Source organism: Cynara cardunculus (assembly GCF_001531365.2).
Source record: "Cynara cardunculus var. scolymus isolate 2C chromosome LG 4, CcrdV1, whole genome shotgun sequence".
NCBI classification, from domain to species: Eukaryota; Viridiplantae; Streptophyta; class Magnoliopsida; order Asterales; family Asteraceae; genus Cynara; species Cynara cardunculus.
Window position 1 is genome coordinate 17,310,641 of NC_037531.1, and position 24,130 is coordinate 17,334,770.

At 34.8% G+C, this 24,130-nt stretch overlaps 3 protein-coding genes across 4 annotated transcripts; 1 reads left to right on the forward strand and 2 right to left on the reverse strand.

Annotated features, from left to right (window-relative positions):
* Positions 1–1,945: 1,945 nt before the first annotated feature.
* Positions 1,946–6,545, reverse strand: LOC112511837 (mitochondrial pyruvate carrier 1-like). Its single transcript, XM_025117646.1, has 5 exons — positions 6,461–6,545; positions 3,892–4,010; positions 3,418–3,472; positions 3,205–3,340; positions 1,946–2,229 (listed from the first exon to the last, which is right to left on the reverse strand). Exons 2-5 carry the CDS (start codon positions 3,982–3,984, stop codon positions 2,190–2,192), a joined length of 324 nt encoding a protein of 107 aa, XP_024973414.1. The 5' UTR covers positions 3,985–4,010; positions 6,461–6,545; the 3' UTR covers positions 1,946–2,189.
* A 2,346-nt stretch (positions 6,546–8,891) lies between these two features.
* Positions 8,892–14,829, forward strand: LOC112511214 (probable aspartyl aminopeptidase). The gene is made up of 11 exons (XM_025116735.1): positions 8,892–9,061; positions 9,280–9,415; positions 9,797–9,875; positions 9,989–10,191; positions 10,309–10,378; positions 11,342–11,452; positions 11,558–11,713; positions 11,967–12,140; positions 13,101–13,175; positions 13,395–13,535; positions 14,437–14,829. The coding sequence occupies exons 1-11, from the start codon at positions 8,893–8,895 to the stop codon at positions 14,656–14,658; spliced, it is 1,536 nt and encodes a 511-aa protein (XP_024972503.1). The 5' UTR covers position 8,892; the 3' UTR covers positions 14,659–14,829.
* A 1,492-nt stretch (positions 14,830–16,321) lies between these two features.
* On the reverse strand, positions 16,322–19,672 carry LOC112511476 (nucleolar protein 56-like). 2 transcript variants are annotated; one of them, XM_025117110.1, is made up of 8 exons: positions 19,356–19,672; positions 18,872–19,086; positions 18,580–18,737; positions 18,210–18,397; positions 17,867–18,119; positions 17,498–17,646; positions 17,281–17,415; positions 16,322–16,812 (listed from the first exon to the last, which is right to left on the reverse strand). In XM_025117110.1, the coding sequence occupies exons 1-8, from the start codon at positions 19,558–19,560 to the stop codon at positions 16,484–16,486; spliced, it is 1,632 nt and encodes a 543-aa protein (XP_024972878.1). In that variant the 5' UTR covers positions 19,561–19,672; the 3' UTR covers positions 16,322–16,483. The 2 variants fall into 2 exon arrangements, with proteins under 2 accessions (XP_024972878.1, XP_024972876.1); XM_025117108.1 differs by having other exon boundaries at positions 16,322–16,830.
* Between the last annotated feature and the right edge of the window lie 4,458 nt (positions 19,673–24,130).

Genomic DNA, 24,130 nt, shown 5'->3' on the forward strand with positions numbered 1-24,130 from the left:
TATAGCGAAACAAATCGTTACACAACTCGTTCAGAAAGACGCATGTCTTGTTAAATTCTTACGTTAGTTTTTATAACGTTTTCGAATAAAAATACATTTTATTATTATTATTTTCTATATTTTGCATTAGACCATTTTCAATAGGAACATCAAATACTGAATTTAACAGTAATTCCTTCAACAGATACACAAAAAACTTAAAACCAAATCTGATGTAATGAATAATAACGCACCAAATTTAGTGCAACACTATTCATTTACACAAACATATTACACCAAATTGAGAAGATAAAAAAGGAATACAACTAAAATCTTATATTTTGATGTTTTCTATTATTTACATTGAATGCATAAAATTTGATACCAGTTTTATAAATGATACCCATTAAGAGCCTCTGACGTGTAGTTCAGTTGGCAAAAGGATTCAGCCAATTTTACCTAAATACAAGATGTATCATGGGTTTAAATTTCAGACCCTCGCTAGCCTCAACCGTTGAGTGAACCAAAAAATGTCTCCTCACGTAAGTATTCTTAAAAGCTGGTTTCTTACGAGACTGATTGGAGCTGCTGGTAATCGAATTTTTTTGGGAATTGATACCCATTGAGAATGTTCTTATTAAGAAATTGAATAAATGATTGGGATTGGTCCACCTTGCTTCCCTTTATTTCCATTATTGTTGGTATGAGAATATTATTTCTCTTTCTTTATATGTTCCATATTTATTTAGGAATAAAAATGAAGTACAATAAATATTCCATTTTTGGGAGGTATCAATTGTTTTATAAAATTAAATAACAATGTTTTATTCCAAATGAAATAAAACAGTAGAATATGAAATCCAGAACCATGGAACAAGAAATCGGAAACCGTAGAAAGCATATGTAAACATGAAATCTAAGAACCGTTCGAGAACCATGGAAACCAGGAAGTTGAAACCGAAGAAGCATAGAAATCGAAGACCATGGAACTCAAATTTTGTGACTATTTGTTTGTTCTATAAATAATTTGTCTGTTTCGACAAGATGTCAAGGCAACGGAAAGATTATGACATATTTGATAAAAAAAGACGGGACAGAGATATGATGAAAACAAGTAAAATCCATAGAATTTAAATTTGAAATGACAGTCATTTTCAAGAGATTTCTAAATCCAATCTGTTGTGGGGTTTCAGATCCAAATTTTCCTTCGAACCGAACGCATATTTTATACACGAACAAATTAAACTCACACATTTCTTATCTTTGGTTAGACATGAACCCTGAAATTCTAGAAAGATGGAGTTACAGGGTATCGATGAGCCAATGGCCCTTCACAAACTTATTGTTGTGTAATCCCGATCATATAATTATGAAATTGAACTGAATCGAATCGAAATATATCGGCTACCATGATTTAGTTTTTAAGCATTATGCTTTGATTTCGATTAACAAAAAAACTCCAAACTACATGGTTTCGTTCGGTTCGGTTTGTGACTCCAAATATTCGAAGTGACGGGAACAAATATACTTATAGATTGTGTATCTATATGATCAATAGCAATGCATTGATCTAATAATTCACGTACTATTATGCAAAAAGAACGACGACACTTCAACGCACCGTTCCCACGATAATCATGAATGATGCAAATTGCTCTACCCAAAAAGTACATCTGAGCTAGCTTTTAAATACAGCTATTTTCAAGTAGTGTTTCAATAAGTTCTAGATGATTTTTATAATTACGTCCTTCATATTTTTCCAAATAATTTTTCAACATGTCCTTTTGAATCATTTTACATTGATGTGTAGCTTATTAGCTAGTTTTTACCAAAGATAACTAGTTTATCAGCTAACAACTAATTTTTCAGCCAACAGCTAAAACCAACATAAGGTGCCAAAAAGACTCGCAAAACTAAAGGCGTAACATACTGATCAAAATACAACCCATGTTATGGTTTCGATGGTGATGGTAAATCAAGAACATGTCGGATTTTTATTGAATCAGATACCGAAGAACAAAATAAAAGGAATATAAAAGCAAAAACATCAATGATCAAATCGGTGTCAGTATCACCATCAATGGTGATCGAGATGGCGAATGCAGAACTTTGTTTCGATTCAATACTTATATTAAGCTTCAAAGAAACTAAAACCAAAATTACCACACAAAGATAATGTCCAGGGAAGAGATGAAAATAACAGCTGCGGTTCAAGTTGATGGGGCCTTATCTTCCTTCTGCTGAAAATACCTTTGGTACAAAAAAAAAAGTAGTTGTGAGGGAAGGTCGGACAACCATCGGACTTGTAACTTTATATGTTTGATATAAGATCCGAAGCAACAGCTTTAGGGTTTGTTTGTTTGTTAGCAGCTTAATGAGCTTAACGAGACTCGTAGCTTATTTTGCCAACTGTACATAATTGTTTGGTAGTGGCTTAATAATGTAGAAAGTAACTTATTTAGTAAGCTTCTTTGAGGGGTGGGTGTTATGCGGAAAGACAAGTTTTCTCGAAACATGCCCTCCCTGTTAAAAAACACGCTCCTTTCATCTATGAAAAAACCTCCTAAACAAAAAAATTCCCAATCTATACAGACTATTTAATCCACCACAGACAACTTTATCTATGCAAGACTTAATGGAAAATCATTCGAATAGCCCCTTTACTCTTTGGGGTAGAGAAAGAGGTCACGTCTACATATATCACAAACTCCCACACCCCACCTCCAAGTGGGATATACCAGGTTCGTTTGGTTTGATTTATGAATATTGATGTAGTTTAGTACTCCCTCCATCCCGTAAAAATGAATAGAATGTCCATGAAAAATGCAACGTTTTCCTACTCAAAGATTTCTAAACCCAAAGCACAAGGGTTTTGATGTAGTGGTGGAGGCCCAAGAATTTGGTGGAATATGAAAATGCAACAAGCTTTTTTATGACTATTTTGTGTAACATACTTTCAAAACTTTCATTTTGGTACCTCATGTGTGATATCTCAAATATTTAGAACAAAATACGCTACACAAAATAGGAATCCAACCAAATTAGGTCCTAAATGTTTGAAATGTCACATATGAGGTATGAAACTGATGGTTTTGGAAGTACGTTATACAAAACAGGAATCAAATCAAAGTACATTACTTTTGCATGCAATTGGCCCAAAACATGAATATGGAATTACAAAGGGAACATATGAATGCAACTAGTATCACATCCAAAGTAGCTTACCCTTGGCTCTTTGCCCAACGTGAAAATTGATAGAGCTGAACCGACTCATTTGAAGCATGACATGCTAGAAGTAGATAGTTACGAGGCTGCACCATCCACGCAAACCTCATGAATAATGCAGAATACACACACATCGCTGCAGTGAAAAGTTAGGAGTATGATGAGAATCTTTAACCTTCATAACCACATTAATTTATATGACATATAACCAACCTCCGGTCATGTTGCCTGATATCATCTCTGGAGGTTTCTGCATATCCACCAGTCCCTACCACATTTCACCAATCACAGCCTTTAATGAGAATATTCTTGCAACAAAGCACGTTTATATTAACTTTTAAGGTCTCTAGAGTCTGTTCTGACATCATCAGAGTGCGTTTGGTAGACAGACAAGATAGGATAATACAGAACTTGACGGGCGAGAGTGAGGTAGGCGGGTAAAAGAATTATGCAAAGTTTTAGGGTTTTAATTGACGTGTAGTTTAGTAATTTATCAAACTTGTTTTATCGCCCCGACTTTTGTTCCACCTATTTTGGTGGGGAGAAATCGGATTTTTGTCTCACTCAGTCCTGTCATTTTCCCGTCTAGTGTTGCACCAAACATGGGACAAGAAGCTGTTGTTCTATCATGTCCCGTATTGTCCTGCGTACCTAATACACCCTCAATGATCTAGTAGAAAAGCATACCGCAACAACAAATCCCCAGTTGGCGACCGGGCCCCAGAAATGAGCAGTTTTAGGCCCAACAGGACTGTTCATGAATGCTCGAAAGGATGCCATATATTATTTTGCTGTTAAAAGCACCTCTGAAATGGCCCAAATAAAACAAGTTATATAAAGTGCATTGGCTGTAATAAGTGTGAAGAAACTAGATTCGAGAACATCAATAAGAGACTGGAAAGAAAGACAACGTGTCCTTAAACATGACTAAAAGTGCATGTATGATGCAACGAAAGAAAAACTATTGTCCCCACGGTTACTAACCATAGACCCCAGAATACGATGAATGATCGATGCAACAATACAACCATAACTGAAACTATTGCATCAAACACTTCATTAAAATAAGAGGTAAGAAACTTATTTCATGTAGGAACATAGAATTGAGATAAAAAGTGCAGCATACATATAGGGCATAATGATCAAGAACAAAGCAAATGTGCAAACACATTTGTACTCTGTCAACCATATGAACACCTCTGATTCCTAAAACCACACCCATGGAGGGTAAAATTACATGTTTCCATCCAGGCATTAGAGAAAATATTATGTGAAAGTTGCTCATTAAACAATTTCTGTTGTCTAAAAATGTGGAACCCTATTAGATTATTTTCCAAAGGAGCCCTTGAGGAGAGAAGGGAGGCTCCAACACATATTCAAGAGAAATAGTGCAAGTCTAGCCGATGAGCGACTCTAACACGCCCCTTCCAATGGAGGCTAGACGGACACAGATTGTCACAAAGTGCCGATAGGGGGTTGGACGAGTATAGATTGCCCCATAGTGTTGAGTCCCTAGCGTGGTAAGACCTTGGCTCTGAAACTATGTGGAAATATGTAGAACCCCATTAAAGTACTGCCATGCACCCACCGAATCAATTCACATATTCTAGGAAGAAGACACGGGGTAAGGAAAGTAAGGCTGGAACCACAGTGGTGGGGAAAATAAATCAGTAGCAATTACGTTGGATTGCATTGCAGGGATTCCTCCTTGAGAGTATTTAGGGGAATTTATATCACTAGTCGGTTACCTGTTTAGTTATAACTTATATAAGCACGGGATGTGTGGGTGGTAAAATTTACTCATGTCTTCTAATAGGAGAGTCTAGCCTCTTGAATGCTAGCCCCCTCCATTTTTGCCGTTGGAAGCATTTCAACTCTGCGATAGAGCATTTTCCTTTATTTCCTTGGTCTGTGAATTCTGTTCCCAACAATTACTCTCCAAAAGAAGCCCTTGAGGAGAAAAGTGAGGTTCCAACATATATTGAGGATAAATGTTCCAAGTCTAGCCATATGAGACTCTAACACCTCAATTAACCCTAGGCTTCTTGCCCTAACCTAAGTCCAGGAACAGATCCTTTTTGCCATGAAGGACTGAGGTCAAATGAACACTCAAAAGCCCAATTGATCAATCATTATGTCAAACGATCAAGAGGTTCACGTTCACCTAAACATTTAGTGATTTGTAAGTAAATTCCATAAGATCAACATAAACAGCACTACAAATTCCAACTTCAGTAAATGATCTTTTGCCCTCTTTCATTTCTATTTTATATAAGCTGGAAGGCCGAACATTAGGCGTACTTAATATTCTCTCACATATATGCAAAAATGTTGAATTCATGCCATCACTTATGACTAAAACATAGATGTGATTGTTAGAGAAGAAACGGTGTCATGCTGGATTTTTACAAATTTTACATATGTAGTCGTATGAAATCTAGTTCGAGTCTTCATCTTCAAGATCATACAAAAGCATATACCCTAGTTTCAGACATCAGAGCATTCAGTGCATGAATATTCTTTTTTAAGTCTTTAACATCTTCATAGTAGAAATTCATTCTCATTTGTAGCAGAGTCCATTAAACCCATAGGGAGTGGTCTCTTTTTATTTGTACACAATTTCACGGAGAACTAGCAATTCATGAGATGCTTATTCACAGATTAAACTTAATAATAGCCAACTACCTATAACGGCAAGTGGCCACTCATCAAACAGTAACTTCCACATAGAGAAACACCCCAAGTTCGACCCAATTTGTGACATGCTTATATATTCTAGAATAAATATTTTCTAGGTTGAATGAGAGTCAATCCAAGAACAATTCTACAGCATATCATCACAATAAACCCTAGAAAACACAATATCCTTCAATTCCTGTAACTAAAATGAACAATATAGCTTTTAATCACAAAATTTGTGGCAAATTAAAAAGAGGAAACACATTGTGCTGAGCTAGAACGTCATACCCACCTACACCGACTTTAAGTTTTAACAGTATCGCAGAAACACAAATCGAACACACCAACAAGTACGACTAAAATCCAACAAAAAAGCAAAAAAACTAACAAGTATTATATAGAAATAGTCTCGGAATGTAGCAATCGGAGTAAAAACTATTAACAAAAGGTTGATGATAGCTTGCTCTAATCTCCGAACCAATTGAAAATCAGAAATCACAAACAAAGGACGAGAATCGCATAAAATCATACAGGATCGTTCGACAAAAAAGATGAACGGAAACTAGTAAACTCCTACCGTCGCCGGCGACTAGATGGCAGAAGAAGTCTTTAACACCCTGCTGGTCGGACAACACCTACTCAGGAATATGATTGGATGGGCATTTGCAAGTTCTCTTCCACTTAAATATATGCTTACATAAAACCCCCCCAATAATTTCATTTTGTACAAGAACAGTCCCTGGACATTTAGTCAAATATGGGTGGCATAGTATTACGGGTTAGGTTCCGGTGAAAATAAAAGTTAAGATGAGAAGAACAAGAAAAAATCTCCACCTTTGAATTAATTCTAATTAAAGATAAGCAGTGATGAGATGCACCAAATCAATTCCTGCATGAAATGCAATTTATGGGATGAAGGTGAAATTAAAAGTGAGTTGCTTATGTTTTTCACCTTAACTCATATTCTTACACGATCCTTCGTCATAGTACTATTCGGGGAAATTGACTACAGTAACTAATCTTTTCGTTCCCATTCAGTATTTAGCCATATTTTTCACGTGAATTTCATAAACTAGTCATTATTTACGTAAATGTTTTACGTATTTCTTAAATATTTGTACACATAAGTTATCAAACCAATATATTCAGTTAAAATATTTTCAAAACACCAATCTTTAAAAAAAGTTCTGCTATCAATTGTTTGTTTCGATGTGCTTGATTGCAGTGACAATATGAAATGATAATACTTAGGGGTTGTTTACCAAACACTTACCTGGTAAGTGTTTAATAATAAAATTCAATATTTTCACTTACTTACCATGTAAGATTTTGGTTCACCAAAAAGGGCATCGTATACAACAATTTACCCGGTAAATGCTAACTTTGGTAAAAGTGTTCGCTTTTACTTACCGGGTAAGACTCTTGGTCATTGTCTCGCTCTTACCGGGTAAGATTTTTGGTCTTTATCATATTCATCCGGTAAAGTAATATGATTTGGTAAACACTTATCCAGATAAGCATCTGGTAAATGACTCTTAATTTCATGTTTTTATCAAGTAAGATATTTATTCGATTTCTTTAAAGGATAATCAAATTTATTATACTAGTTTAAGAAAATTATTTCATTACTTATTTAATATCATTTTGATTTTGAAGTTTACCGAATAAAAAACACATTGCAAAGTTTCGCATTTTTTTTTTGTTTTTTTAATATATAATATTTATATACAACAAATACAGTAAATAAATTCATATATGTTCTTTATTTTTTGTAAGGTTTAAACTTCTGACCTTTTAAAACGCAAAAGATTAAGATGCCGCTAGAACAAATGCCTTTTGATCACGTTTTTTTTTGTCGCATGTTGCAACAAACAAATTGCAATTATATATATATATATATATATATATATAATTAAAAAATTATTCTATAATTTTGTAAATAAAAAAACACATGTATTGTAATTTGTAAATAAAAAAGTTATTTTTTAAAACAAAAATTATTTTGTGGTCACAGAGATTCAAATACGATGGCTCCGGATTATCTGCAAAACAGATGATCGTTCTGGGATTAGTCGGCTCACATAGTTTGATATCCATGTTAATAAAAAAAAATTCTTATAAAATCTCTGATGGATTGGAGATGCTTTAAGTACATATTTACATGTTAATAATATTCTATCAACATCAGAGTTATTTTCTTACATTTTCAATATATGACTTGATTTATATAATAACACCCTTTGAAAATTAGTGTTGCACGAGGAGGTTCAAGTGCAAACCTACAAAAAAAATGAAAAACTGAGGAACAATTTGGTAATCATTCATATAGACGGTATGTAGATGTGCATACAAGTAATTGAAGTTGTTTTTTGGTTTTTTTATACGTGTATACTGAACAAATTGCTTACAAATTATTAATTGTATACACATGTACATACCGTTCAGATGAATGGTTACCAAGGTGGGGAAAGGTTCAAACGAGAACACTTTCATTATACGAGAACGCGACAACACTTTTTTACTATGATCAATAACATGTGATACTATATTTTTATCACATATGATACTAAATCAAAGACGTGCGACCTTTGACATGTCCTAGGTTGTGGCCAAAGTCGCTCGTACATGATTAGGCCCCCTCACATGTATTATCACACGTGATAAAAGTGTTCTTGATGTGATATTATAATCTTTTATATTTGATACTAAATCAAAGATGTAAATGACCTTTGGCGCGACCTAAATTGCAGGACATGTCGTATGCACACCACCAAGTCCTCTTACGTGTGTGATAAGGGTGTTCTTGCATTATTGTAAAATGAACGTTTTCTCGTTTGAATCTTCACTTACCAATGTGTTCCTTAGTTTTTCATTTTTTCATTTGTTGCTATATCAATTTATGTTAAAAACAGATCAAATCATACATTAAAAAAGAAAAAAAAGGGTGAGAATCTTAATTTTAAAATGTCAAAAGGAAAAAGAAAAAGAAAAGGAAATATTCCGATGGGAATGGGATTAAAGCAGACAGTAACGCTAACGCAGTTGCAAACGTACAATTCACGCACACGAAACCGCCGAGGAAGATCCTCCGATCAATCTATGGCAAAGGGAGAATGCTCAGTTGCCGGCGATCTCATCAACTTTTTAAACGCTTCTCCGACAGCTTTCCACGCCGTTGGTAACTGCTTTTCTCTTTCTTGCTTGATGGATGAGAAAAATCGGAGAAGGAAGCAAGATATCGAATTGAAACCCTTATTGGTTCATTTCGTTATCGATTTTGAAGGAAACTGTTATTACTAATTGATTACTTCAAGTTTGAGACGTAGCGAATTTAAATTTTAACTCGATCTTTTGTATTTACTACTGGTGTGTATTATCTATTGTTTTGATCTGTAGACGAAGCTAAGAGGCGACTGAAAGTTGCGGGATATGAGCAAATCTTTGAAAGGGGAGATTGGAATTTACAAGCTGGAAAGAAGTATTTTTTCACAAGGAATTACTCTACCATTGTTGCGTTTGCCATTGGCAAAAAGTATGTGTTCATTTTATTTTTCTTGATGCGTGTTGTGATTTGGTACTCTAGAATCAGTTACCTGTTGATGTTGAAAAAGAGTTGAAAATATTGGAGTTTCTTTATGTTGGAGCATATAGTGTTTAAAGTAAGGTGTCATTCCATATGTTTAGCTTAGCGTAGCTAAATCAAAGGCCGTTTGAAACATTATAGGAGCATTGTCTTTAGGATCTTAATGTCATGTTTACTGTAAATCTTTGGATTTCTTTAAGTTGGTGCATATTGTCTTCAAAGTTAGGCATCACTCCATATATCTAGGTTGTTGTAGCTCAATCAAAGGCCTTTTCAGATATCATAGGAGCATGAACGTTTTTGGTTTTTAATGTTTGTCTTATTGCTTAGGTATGTTGCTGGAAATGGGTTCCACATAGTTGGCGCTCATACCGACAGTCCTTGTCTTAAATTGAAGCCTGTTTCAAAGGTAATCTGTCTTTGATTTTTACAAGTTATGGATCTCCTATTGGGTTTGTATCACTTTGTCAAAATTTGGTTTCAATGGAAGAAATCTAGTATGATGTGATATATCTTCATTAGGTATCAAAAGGTGGTTATTTGGAAGTTGGCGTTCAGACATATGGAGGTGGTTTGTGGCATACCTGGTTTGATCGCGATTTAACTGTTGCTGGAAGAATGATTATTAGAGATGGAAAAGGAGATTCCGCATCTTACTCACACCGGCTTGTTAAAATTGAGGAGCCCATAATGCGAATCCCAACCCTCGCAATTCACCTGGATAGGTAGACCTATTTGATGAAATAATCTTTGATTTTGTGTCATCAGCCTTAGGGGATGTAGAACCTCAAATAGATATCCGTGCTTATGGGTTATAAATGTGTTGGCTTTTGGTTGAGTAGGGGAGTTAATGATGGATTTAAGGTGAATGCACAAACTCATCTCGCTCCTGTCTTGGCAACATCTGTTAAGGTAATTATTTTAATCACTCTATTTAAATACTGTATTGGCACATACTTTTTACCACTAGATAAGTGGTAATGTCTATAATATATATAATTAACGGGCCTTCCAAACAAATCATCCTACAAGTATGGATGGATATTCCTGCTTAATGTCTAGGAGTTGAAATACAGGCTATTTTCTCTGTTGCCAGGCACCTATGCAACTTGTGTCCTTTGCTACTTGCAGTGCTATTCTAATACTGTTAGTGTTGGCCTTGTCAACATTGACTAGCTACACTATAAAACTGGTACACTGTTGAATAAGGAAGGGTGTGTGTTATTATGTTGATATGATTGTTATTCGATTTGCTTTGGTTTGTACATGGAGAGGCATAATCTTAATTTATGTAAATAAATTGCTGATACTGACTATGACTTGTGGGTTGTAATCGAGTCTTCATGGATTGATGGCATTGTCTTTTGTTCTTGAGCTCCTTTCTCATCTTGCCCAGCTTATGATGTTCACATTTTATACAGTTCTGCTTCTGCATTTTAACACTCTTTCACATTCCAGGGGTCTTCAAGGAAACAACCGCTCTACTCCTTGGGGTAGAGGTCAGGTCTGAGTATATCCCCCCCCCCCGGCGGACCCCACATTTGGGTTGTGGGATATACTAGGTTCGTTTGGTTTGGTTTGGTTTGGTTTTAGCTTTGCTTCTGCGTTCGCCTTATCCTTCCACCAACACATTTATGGTTTCCCCATACTCTTCTTTTCTGGGCGAATGTCATTCAATATGAAGGAGAAAAGATTTATCCCTCTATTCAACTACCCATCCAAGAGCATAAATTAAGAGACCCAGAAAGTTTCACTTTATATACATAGTTCTTCAAGTTCCTATGATATATTACTTGAAATTACAAACTCCTTTTCTGAGGATATATATGGGTGATTGATTCTTTATCCAACTCATTTACATGGGAGCTTTGTCAGGCTGAGCTCAATAAGGTGGTTGCTGAGAATGGTCCAGATGGGAAAAGTATCCTTACTGATGGAGGGAAGTCCAATGAAAGTAGCCAGAAGCATCATTCTCTTCTTTTGCAGGTAGTGCACTTTATATATATATATATATTGATTTTTATCAATCTTCTGAATTCTTTTAGAAAATTTTATCTTGGATGTACTGATTCTTGGTTTCCCTTTTTCTAGCTTCTTGCAGCTCAGATTGGTTGTAAGCCAGACGACATTTGTGATTTTGAGTTACAAGCATGTGACACTCAACCAAGTATAATTGCTGGTGCAATGAAGGAGTTTGTATTCTCCGGAAGGCTTGACAATCTTTGTATGTCTTTCTGCTCTTTGAAGGTAAGACTTACTTCAAATATGAAGGTATGCATGCATGTATATTTATTTGGGGGAAAATTTTAAAGCACATGAGTTATGTATTAGGGTGGCGAGTCCTACTCTTACAGTCTTACTCTCATCACACTAGGCCTGGCCACATCGTTTGCTGTGTGGACCCATAGATGCTTAACCTTGGTTGTTGAACTGGCTGTTTATCAAGCAACTTGTCCATTTTGCTACTGCAATCTTTATTACTAAACTTCCGTGCTTTCAGGCTTTAATAGATGCCACTGTGTCAGAAAAAAGTCTTGAAGACGAGAGTGGTGTAAGAATGGTGGCTTTATTTGATCATGAGGAGGTTGGATCTAGTTCAGCACAAGGAGCTGGATCTCCAGTCATGTTTGATGCTCTATCCCGCATCACAAGCTTCTTTTCCTCAGATTCACAGGTAAGAACAGCTTCATATCCTAAATTTATCTGTACAATGAAAGTGAAGTTCCATTTTTTCAAAAATTTTATACATGCTATTCTAGAACAATGTGGTATCCTATGCCAAGATAGAGCTTAAGTGGGGTTGGGGAGACCATGAATTCCAATCTCTAGTTTTTTGTACATCCCATTAAAGTTTACAAGAGAAAGATTGCATACAGAAACTTCTATCCCCAGTCCTTGCTAAAACAAGGAGCGTTGATGCAATGGCGAGCAGCTTCCCCTTAGAAGTGGGAAAAATACTCAGGTTGACCGCCTCGCGGGGTGGGGGGTATTTGAATGTAATTTCGGTTTAATTTCGGACACCTATAAATCTTTAATTATAATTTGACAACCCAGACCCCTAGTCTTTGCTTTGTTTAGGTTTTAGCTCTATCAGGGGAGTATAGTCATTTACTAGTGCTTTAAGGATCAGGGGAGTATAGTCATTTACTAGTGCTTTAAGGATGAGTTTGGTACATGGATGCCGCGAGAGTGAGGTAGGCGGGTGAAAGAGTTGTCGAACGTTTTAAGGATCTAATTTGACGTGGGTAGTTTAGTAATTTACCAATTTTGTCTCATCTCCTATCTTGGTAGGACAAAAAAATCATTTTTGAATATATTCTGTCTTGTTCCCAGTCTAATGTCGCATCAAATGTGGTTCAACAAGTTTTTGATCCGTCATGTTCCGCTCTGTCACACATACCAAACTAACTGTAAGTGATATGTGAACTATGATGACGGTTTGGCTGGATTTGGCTTAAAATGACAACATTATTTAAGTTGGTGTCCTCCGGGAAACAAAATAAAGATCATTATATAGGTTAAAAAGGTGTAACCAATATGAAAAGCCTAGCAGCTGGTTTTATAAGCAATCACATGAGGAGTTTATTTTACATGTGTTGATTTTTGATACATTCTTCACATTAATTTTATGCAGTTACTAGAAAAAGCAATCCAAAAAAGCTTCCTAGTGTCCGCTGACATGGCACATGCCCTGCATCCGAACTATATGGTTTGTGTTGTGTATCCTTAACATTTTTTTTTTCAAGAAATTTATATGCATTTCTCTGTTTCACACACATTTCACAAGCGCCCCCGGGAGGGATTCATGGAATCAACTGCAAGTTTGCGTACATCTTGGCCCTCCTAGACCCCACTTCTGGGTCAGATATACTGGGCTCGTTTCGTTTGGTTTGGTTTGAAGACTTTGTCATACATGATTTCTTCTCAGGACAAACATGAAGAGAATCATCAACCCAAGCTGCACGGTGGGCTTGTGATTAAACATAATGCTAACCAACGATACGCCACTAATGCTGTAACCGCCTTTATATTCCGGGAAATAGCAGCTAAGCACAACATCCCAGTTCAGGTTGGTCTGCTATGCATTCTTGCCCTGCTATGTCTTTTCATTCTTTTTCTTTGTGTTCGGTTTGGTTGAAGAATCGTATTGTTTGTTTCTTGTTATTGCTTACTTCTCAAACACCACTACAATAAAATCGGTCTTATAGGACGCCAAATATATTTAAGGTCTGTTTGTTAGCAACTTAATGAGCTTAATGGGACTCAGTTTTTTCGGTCAGCCATATACAACTATTTGGTAGTGGCTTAATGATGTAGAAAGTGGCTTATTCAACAAGTTTTTAGAGGGGAGCTTTATGCAAAAAGTCTAAGTTTTTTCCAAACTTACCCTTCCAATTAAAAAACACGCTCCTTCCATCTATGAAAAAACGCACCCAACTAAAAACTTACCAAATCTATACAGACAGATTAATCTACGCAGATATCTTTATCCATACACGACTTACTAATAGATTGTTTAAGTTTATAGGAACAAATAATTGTACGTCCTACTTAAAGGTATTACAATAAGTTGATATGATGTTTTTGGGTGTCCTAACAAGTTTTATAGGATATTTTTAACATAAAATATTCTTTTAGTTTTTTTATGTGACATTATTTACAAGAGTGTTATAAAAATGTAATATAGGACGCTTTTCAAAAGTTATTATAAAAAAGCTAATGGGACGCGTTATTTCAAAGCATCCTAAAAGAACTTGTTAAGACACCTAAAAATGTCATATCAACTATAAAGCTAATTTTGTTGCAGAATATGCAACCAAACGCCTTTTCGGTACACGATCGTACAGGGTTATTTATGTAATCCACAACTAGCCGAAGATTAAAGATGAACCCACCATAATTATGTACCACAATATTTAATCTTCGTTTCGATGCACAAGCCTAATCAAGAAAACTTTTATGTAACACAGGACTTTGTTGTTCGAAACGACATGCCATGCGGTTCAACCATCGGACCGATTCTGGCGAGTGGGACGGGGATCCGGACGGTTGATATCGGAGCCCCACAATTGTCAATGCACAGCATAAGAGAGATGTGTGCAGTCGATGACGTGAAGCATTCTTACGACCATCTGAAGGCTTACTTTGAAGAATTCACTCGTCTCGATGCAAAGATTGCAGTCGACATTTAGGTCGGTCGAGTGGTCCAAAACCTTCAGTTGACCTTGTTTCGGTTCCGGATCTCATACATGGTTTCACAAACTGTAGTTTGCTTCGCACTCGTGTAACATTCTGTTTCGTAGTTTCATAGACACTTAATAATGAATTGATGGAGTTGGTCCGAAGGAAATCCGTCTTGCTTATTTTTCTCGTGCCCCGTTCAGTATAAGCTTGCTCCAGCTCTGGGCCTTTTATTAGTTAGCCCCGCTACGAGCCTTGATCGTTAGAAAGGGCGATGCTATGGAATCGTTCACTAATCTTTATTCATGCATATTTTTGCACAAGCCAAGGGTAGTTATGGAAATAACCATTATACTCTTTGATGTAAAAGTCAAGTCTTTGAGATCTTACTTCCTAGTGGGATTTACATGTCCAGTTTGGTTCAAAGGAAATCTATAAACGAACAATAGGTTTTCATCACAATCATATTTTGGATGCAAATTTACGGTTTTCTGCATAAAACTCTTCCCTAAAAGCATACTGAATGCATCATTTTTTTTTATCATTAAGCTACTACCAAACATTCATGTATAGTTGAACAAATAATATAGATAAATATGTGCTTCTATTACTTCTGACTTCTTTATAAGGATATACATTTAAAAGTCTACATTCTATTTACATACCCTTTTTAAGTATAGGTTAGTGTTTGCTTGGTTTGACGGGATGTTTTTGACAGATTTGAATTTTGTGAAAGAATTTTGAATCTTTAACGTATTTGGTTTGTAGGATTTGGAATGAAATTTAATTTTTTTTTCTTTTTGTAAATATTTGTTTGTTTCTGTACGATGCAAAAGCGATATAGAGATTGTGGTAGATCTGATGAAAGAGACTCGGTAGAGATGGAAACAATTGAATTCTATGGGAATTTTTATTGAAATCCCATTGTTTCAACTCCAAACTTTCGTTCAACCAAACAGAGAATTGAAATGAAATTTTCAGTTCCAAATTCCTTTAATCCCACAAGCTAAACGGCCCTTATAAAATCTAATCTTGAAGATTGACTTTTGATTCTTCATTTTAAAAAATCTACCCCATTGGAGATGCTCTATAGAAGTAACATTTTTTAGAAGGGCAAATTGCATGAAAAAATAACGTACTTTTAACTTAATTCATATTTTGGGTAACATACTTTCAGAACTTCCATTTTGCTATCTAGGATATAAAGTTTTAAATATTTAAATATCCGAGTAATCAGTTGAAGACTAATTCTATATTTAAAAAAAAATCATGCCACTAACCACGTCAACAAATAATAACAAATTGGATACCACATCACTCGCTAAATCAACAACATAACCAGTTAATACTTCAACCGGTTACCCAAGTACGTAAATGTTTAAAACTTTACATCTTAGTTATTAAAATAAAAGTTCTGAAAGTATATTTTGAAAATGCTTTTTCATACAATTTGTCCTTTCAATTTTTTTTTATAAATTTAAAGACTTTCATCATCTCCTGCATCCTCCATTTTTTAGAACATTTAAAAGAATATATTTGAGTTTGTACATAATCTTTCAAAATCTCCATTGTAAAAATTCTTATCAAGGATGCTCTCGCAATGTATAAAATGCATTTACTCACTCCCTTCAAAAACATTCTTTCAACCTAAATGCAAAAAATTAATCAAAAAAGGCCAAAAACACACACAAATACCAAAATTAAAAAAGTTGCAACAAAATTTGATATCAAGTCACCCAAGTAGTGCTTGGACAAGCAACAAACACCATTAACCATTAAACCATAACAACTATTATAGATTACAAAGGTAGGTTTTCAAGAACCATAATTTAACCCCTAATCTTTACCAGATTTCTTCTTCTTTTTCTTCTTCTTCTTACCTTCTTCACTCACATCCTCCATTTCAACATCTTTACTTTTCTTTTTCTTTTTCTTCTTTTCCGTTTCGTCACCGTTCGTTCCATTTTCTTTGTCGTCATTCTCGTTGGGTTCTAATCTTTCTTCGAGTGATCGCTTCTTTTTCTTCTTCCCGGACTTGGATTCTCCATTTGCAACGTTGTTTTCTTTGTCCTCTGTCGTCGTTCCATCCTCGTCGCCTTTGGATTTCTTTTTCTTGCTTTTCTTTGGTGTGGGTTCGGAAGTTTTCTCCACATCCATTTCTGTATCTGAAACAAAACGAAGATCTGTTGTAATTGTAGCATAGATTCCTAACCGGACATGTTAATTCAGTAGTCGATGATAAATTTACGTTCCCAGATTTGATATCAAAAAAAGCTGTTCCTCAATAATTTGACTTACTGATGCAGATTACTACCTGGTGCGAGCAGCTATGTTCAAAATCGCTACTTCTTGCAAAGTATAGGGTTTCTTTGTGCTTTTTTTGCATGAACAAAAGGTTCGATTGCAACAAAAAACCAAGCGATGGTTCAAAAAGAAAATCACTCATTAAATTGTTATAATCATATGCCATAAAATCAAGTGTGCAAATATCATAAATGGGCAGAAAGATTCCCACTTCCTACCATGATTACTTTTGCTTCCAAGATATCAAGAGTGTTGCAATTCCAAGCACTTCAATCCAAATATTAATCAATATATTAGAAAGTGTGTATTGAGTTATTTTCCACACGAACCTTGATTTGAAGCATCTTCCATGGCAGCTTTCATCATCTCAATGTTTTTACGAGGAGCAACCCCCTTGTCATAAAAGTCGAGACGCTCCTCAACTTGTTCACGAAGTTTTTCTCCAAATGAAGTGGTACTTTTCTCTGTAATCGTTTAAAAGATACAATTATAGGCCAAAAACACATAAAGACCAAGCAAGACTTTTTCAGAGAAGGATAGACTTACCTGAGAAGCAATCAATTCGAGAAGCAATGGAACACTTGTTTGCCAGATAACGAGCCATCCGACCTTTGTTCTTAGCAGATGCCCGTCCAATAAAAGATGAATGAAAAATAAGCCCGTACTTCGGGGTGTTTCCCTTGGTTTTCAAAGCCCTGTAACCAGAACAGAGCATTCAAGAATCCACATTCAATCATGTTTCAAAGGTTCGTTTATTAACAATTAGCTTATCTTCAACCACACAAAAACCAGACACTAATCTGAAAGTTGTTGACCACTGTCTTCCATGCAATTCCATTATAACCCACAAAGAAAACTTGATTGAAACTAAGTTTTTTTATCAGCAGCTAAAGAAGTATTGAAATGAAATAAGACCTGAAAAGCGCCTTCTCAGCACCAAGGATTTGAAGGGTAGAAGATGGGCACTTGGCCAGATTCGTTAGGCTACCAGCATGAGATATCAAACGAGCTCCAACAACTTCACCGATTAGAGCAGCCAAATTAGGTGCAATGTCACTCATTTTAACAACGAGGTAATCATAAAGTTTTTTCCTATACTCAGCAAGATCCATCACCCTCTGGGCGAACATCTTGACATTGATCAAGTCAATTGGTGACAAATCCTGGCCTGAAAAATAACATGAAAACATAATGACATAATGAAAGCATGAAAGGGTGTACTACCATCGCCACATAAATACAATAGCTATAGTCATACCCATGGACGCTTTAGCAGCTTCAATTACTTCCTTTGCTTTATCTTCATCCCCAAGTATATCCACAAGGCCTGCTAATTTATCTTCAGATAACTCTGATTTGTCCTCTATATATTTTGCAAGTTTAGCATACAGATAGTTGTCATTGACAATCTTCACTAGCTCAGGAAAATGCCATGAGTACCATTCCCTGCATAAAACATCAATCGCTTCACAGGTGTACCTCTAAGCCAATTCTTATAACGGAAAGCAAATACGAGAAGATTCCAACTTACAAGGGAAAGAAAACATAATTTGGTGATCAAAGCAAGGGCACTTGTAAAATGAAACGAATAAATTAAACTAATATGAAGAAAAGCAGAGTGAACAGACCTGACTCTCATGGAAAATGAATTGACATCCTTATCAAGAGTATCTAGGAGAAAAATTGCTTGAATAACCATATTGTCAACACGGTTAACATTGAATTTAACCTTTGCCCTGCTATAACTGTGGCCGAGACCGAGTTGGGCTTTCTCCAAGTCGCCAGGCTGCATAAGTTCAAGAAAAACAAGTCTTTTGTGGTCAGAGTATTTCAAGGAATCATAAAACATTGATAAAGCAGGCACAAACTGTCGAACATAAATTTTTCCAACAAAAGAAAACTATTCAATCATAAGCAAACCTTGAGATTCTCAATGAATCTATCAAAATGCAAACGGACACCTCGAACAAGCTCAAGCACAAACTCATTGCTCTGGCAGGGAATTTTAGTTTCTTCATATATGTGAGACCCAATTTTGGGATCTGCTACTCCTAAGCTGAACTTAGGTTTCTTGCCTTCCTTGACTTTAGGAAGGCTAAGCTCCAAGAAGTTCCTCAACTCATCAGTCATTTGGCCTAAATAAAAATAAATAAATAACTACATAAACCACCACAATCATGTACTTCCAAAATGAATGGCATATAACCAATTTGAACAAATAGGATCACAAATTAACAGATAACATCCTTAAGCTCTAAACTCCAAAATTACCATCCGAAAACATGATTCAAACTTTCAAACAAATATATCAGGAATCACGGAAAAACTTCAATTCACCTCCGCATGTTAACTAAATAGAATCATTTCAACATTGCTATATATATTCATGCATGCGTGCAAGTACCTTCGGAGACGGCATTGCACTGATTGAGAGCATCGAGAGCTGATTCAAAAGGATTAAAAGCGGCAAGCTTAACAACCTTCCCAAATCGATTCAGATCGACTACCGAGTTACGAACAGCCTCTGTGTTTTGCCCGATTTCATCAATACCGTGAGCCAAAAACAGTCCATATCCAGACGCAGATTCGTAGAGAAGATACAACGCCATTGGAGACGAAGATCTCCAAGTCAGCAGCGAAGGGGTTTTGCCCTTTGTGGGATGAAATTAGGGTTTTGCTATGGAGAGCCGCTCGTTTTTAGGGTTTTAGCCCCGATGTTTCAGGAAAATATTTATAAAAGAAAATTTATTATTAAAATGATATTTCCACTTCGACCCCTGTATTACGATCATTTTACAATATTGATCCTTTAGAATTCTAGAAATTTCACTTGCGATCAGGGTTCTAAAAAGCCTGTCATCGTGAGTTGTGGCGTGCGTTTCTCGACGACGCGACTTTTTTAAATGTTTTTTGGAATTTTCTTTTTTAGTTTTTATATTTTTCCACTTTTAACTCTAAGGGTGCGTTTGGTATGCAGATATGATAGGACAAAACATAACAGCTATTTAACGTTTGGTAAGATATGACAGGACTTGACAGAACTGATTAAAATGACCAATTTACCCCCAGTGAGTTGTTTAGTGTTTTTTTTTAACTAAATAATCAATATAAATGTTAACAAATACGGTGTGCAAAGTATAACTTACATCAAACCACTACTACTTTGCAAAAATACATTTGCAAAAATACATGATTTCATAATCAACTAATAATATATGAAAAAGGTAAATATAATATAAGCATCAATAATCCGATATCGAAGCAAATCTATGTACATTCCATACTAAGAAGAAAAAACTATTACCAACAAGTGCACAATCAATTAAAATAAATTAAATATCAAATAATAAATAAAATATAAGCATCAAAAAACAATTTGACTAGTGATCCCATATGGTATCATCACATTCACAAAACTTGGATTACAGAAAACAAAAGAATTCACCTATCACCAGGGGCGGAACACAACCGTTGTAGTCCGGGGGGCCGAAATATAAGAGCATCTTCAATAGATTTTTCAAAATTGAGAAAATGAAGATTTTAGGCATATTTTTGCTCCAACAGGCTCTCCAAAATTCTCCAAAACGGAGAAAACATGAGAGAGTGTAAACAAAAAATGATTACAATGAGAGAGAATCATTTTTTTCATCATATTCACACCGTTAATAATCATTGATATTAATGGTTTATAGGTCACTGACATATCATTTTTTGTCTTTATTTGACCCCAAGAATGGATTGGATCGAAACGACTTTCCTGCCAATGGGAGATTGGATTTGATCCAATCATTTTTTTCCATCATATTCACACCGTTAATAATCATTGATAATAATGGTTTATAGGTCACTGACATATCATTTTTTGTCTTTATTTGACCCCAATGGATCGAAACGACTTTCCTGCCAATGAGAGATTGGCTGGGGCGGGGAGCTCGAGCTTGGTTTTAATAGAGTTTTAATTATCCATTTTGGAAATTTTTTAAAGAATATGTTGAAGATGCTATAATATTGTAAAAATTTGTAAATCAAAATGATTTGTTTTTAGACTATTAAATTTTTCGAAAAAGATTAATTAATGTAATATTAAAATTTGAAACATTCAAAGTATTAACAKGAAAATAGTAATACCAATTTAAACATTATTTACATATAATTAATATATTATATTATTTACTCTAAAAACTAAAACATTCAAAGTATTAACCGAGAAATAGTGATACCGGTGTAATTTACTTTAAAAACTTATATTTACATATAATTAATATATTATATAAAAACTAATACATGTAATTAAATATTAATAACTTTTATAAAGTGCAAAAACAATTGCTTGGGATGGGATTTGAAASAGCAACCTCCAATATATARGAGGTATATCATTGCCAACTGAGCTACTTAATGTATATGTTTTTAATAGCTTAGTTATAGTATTTAAGTAGAAAAGCGGGGGGGCCATGGCCCCCAAAGGCCCCTATGGGGTTCCGCCCCTGCCTATCACTTGTACAATCACTCATGTAAGATCAAAATTGAATATTTACTACTCTGTTCAAAGAAAAATATACAAAACTCATCGAAAACAACAAATTGCATGCATGAACCTTGCGCAATACGTTTGACGGTGATAAAATCAAGAAAACAATTTATGTAATTTATTAAATTATAATTGAATAATTATTTTTTATAACAAAATATATCATTAGAATTTTCGTCAAAATAATTAAAATGACACCAAATAAAAAGTTTATGTGGTTTTCTATTTTTAATTTTATCTCTTTTCTACATTATTTTTTATTATTAATGTATAATAAATTACGTAAATTAATAAAAATATAGAAACAGTTTAAAAATAATATTTTGAGGACAGTAAAATAAAAATTTAAGAAACATAAAATACAATAAATAAAATGTAAAAGATAGACCTACTTGATGTTTTAGAAGAGAATTAAGTTTTATTTTGAGATTATATTGGTAAAATATAAGTCTGTTCCACTTTGTTCCACCCTGTTCCATGGGGTAGGGATGGAACAGGCCTGTTCCACTATGTTCTTGTTTGTTCCACATAAAATTCATGTCAAACGTGGAACATGGATCCCTGTCATGTTCTGTCATGTCCCTGTCCAGAGTACCAAACGCACCCTTAAGGGGGCGTTTGGATCGCATGATGATTTCTGAAAAAATAGAATCTGTCAATGAAACTAAAATCTTGAATAAACTGATATTTAATGTTATCAGGTTTGACCAATTAGTCGGTTGGCGGGAATATAATGTAATTTGTCTAAATAATTGAAATATGTTTGTTTGATTTGCAACAAAATTTGGATAGAATGATTAAAAAAAGACAAAAATATTCTTTTTTTTGATAGTTTTTTTTTTAATTACAAATAATAATAAAATTAACATTTAATGAAAAATGTTTATCGTTACGAAATCATATATAAACATAAAACTTAAAAAAAAAGTTCAAGCAGCCATAAATCAAACCATTCATACAAGTTATCACATCAAATACCCATACGTTTAAATATTGTTATAAACAAGTTTTTATACATAGCTATAAGTTGTCGAACCATAGTGTCAAAGTATTATCTAACAAAAATATTGGTTATACACATTTTTTATACTGATCATTGGTCTAACGTAACCCAAAAATATTATTTATAAACCAAACCGGTCATTGGTCCAACATAAAGTAAACCCATAAATAAGTACCAAACATGTGTGCTCCAAACGAGAACTACCACCAACAAAAAATATTGTTTCACCACCAATCATTCATTGGTCCAACATGAACCAGACCCATTTTTTACGTCTTTCCTCCTTCAAACTCCATAAAGTGATCACAGATTCATAGTCCATTGTTTTCTTTAGTAATGCACTAAACATTTCAGTTTCAGAAAATGTCCTAAACTTCTCAAGCTCATTCGACAATCATGGAAGTTTTTTTGAGCATTTCAATTTCAACTTCCATCAACAATGTCGATACTTTCATAAGTTTGCCACCAAGCATAAATGTTACATTGTTGATTACCTCATGCAAAAAATCACTGGTGTTTTTTTCTTTTCTTATTACCACTTGTGTACTATTGACTTTGCACATTTATGTGTGCATGAGAGGCATCATTTTGATCATCTAAAAGTTTGTCCTCAAATTGATTGATATGACCTTCCATGCTTGCATCCTCCAACTCCCATTAGATTTATCATTGCCAAAAACAATGCACGAATCCTCAAAATGAGGAAATGTCTTGTTTTTCCATTTTCTCATCCTCTTTATGAACCTATATTGAAATTGATATCATATTTGAAGTGAAATTGTGACAAACTTGCCAGTAAGATTTTAGTCTATCAAAACGACGTCGTATGTCACAATTTACATGGTAATCGTTTACCGTGGTAAGAGTCATCACCCTCACTTACCGGGTAAAACTCTTGGTCCTTGTCTCGCTCTTACCGATAAGATTATTGGTTCTTACCACATTCACCTAGTAAGATCATATGACTTGGTATTCGCTTACCCGTAAGTACTTACCCGAGTAAGCGTACTTACCTGGGTAAGCGTTTGGTAAACAACCTCTGAGCAATTTAAAAACCATTTGGATTTGAATTTTGAGTGAAAAGTTATAGTCCCACGATTGTTATAGTCCCACGATTATTATACATTGTTTCCATGATATATACTCGATAACTGCTTGTGATTGCTTGATAAAAACCAAAACGTACCAACCACTAAAATAAGCTTAATTTTGATCCAAGTTACGAATAAAAAGCTATGACATCGTGATTATTACACCATTGAAAAGTTCCCTCTCACTGCTTTTATGTGATGGTCACCGCTAACCCTCGATTAACGTGTGATGGTCGCCATTTTCAATGCTAAACCTCAACTACCGAGACAATATTCATTTAAAAAAGATGAAACTACAGAAAATATACGGAAAAAAAGTGTGGAACCATTTGGAACCCATATAAACAAGAATCGATCAAGAATGATAAAATTATTTGAAATGCCAAAAAGAACATTGAAACGGGAAGGGAGAGAACCGCTTCTAAAACACAGAAAACAAGAACGGTGAAATTACACAGATGGCCAAAGGGTACGAGAATTTGAATCCTTTCAAGTCATTTATGGGACGGAAAGTTTGCTAACGAGAAAATATGATCTCTTCTTATTGTTGATGT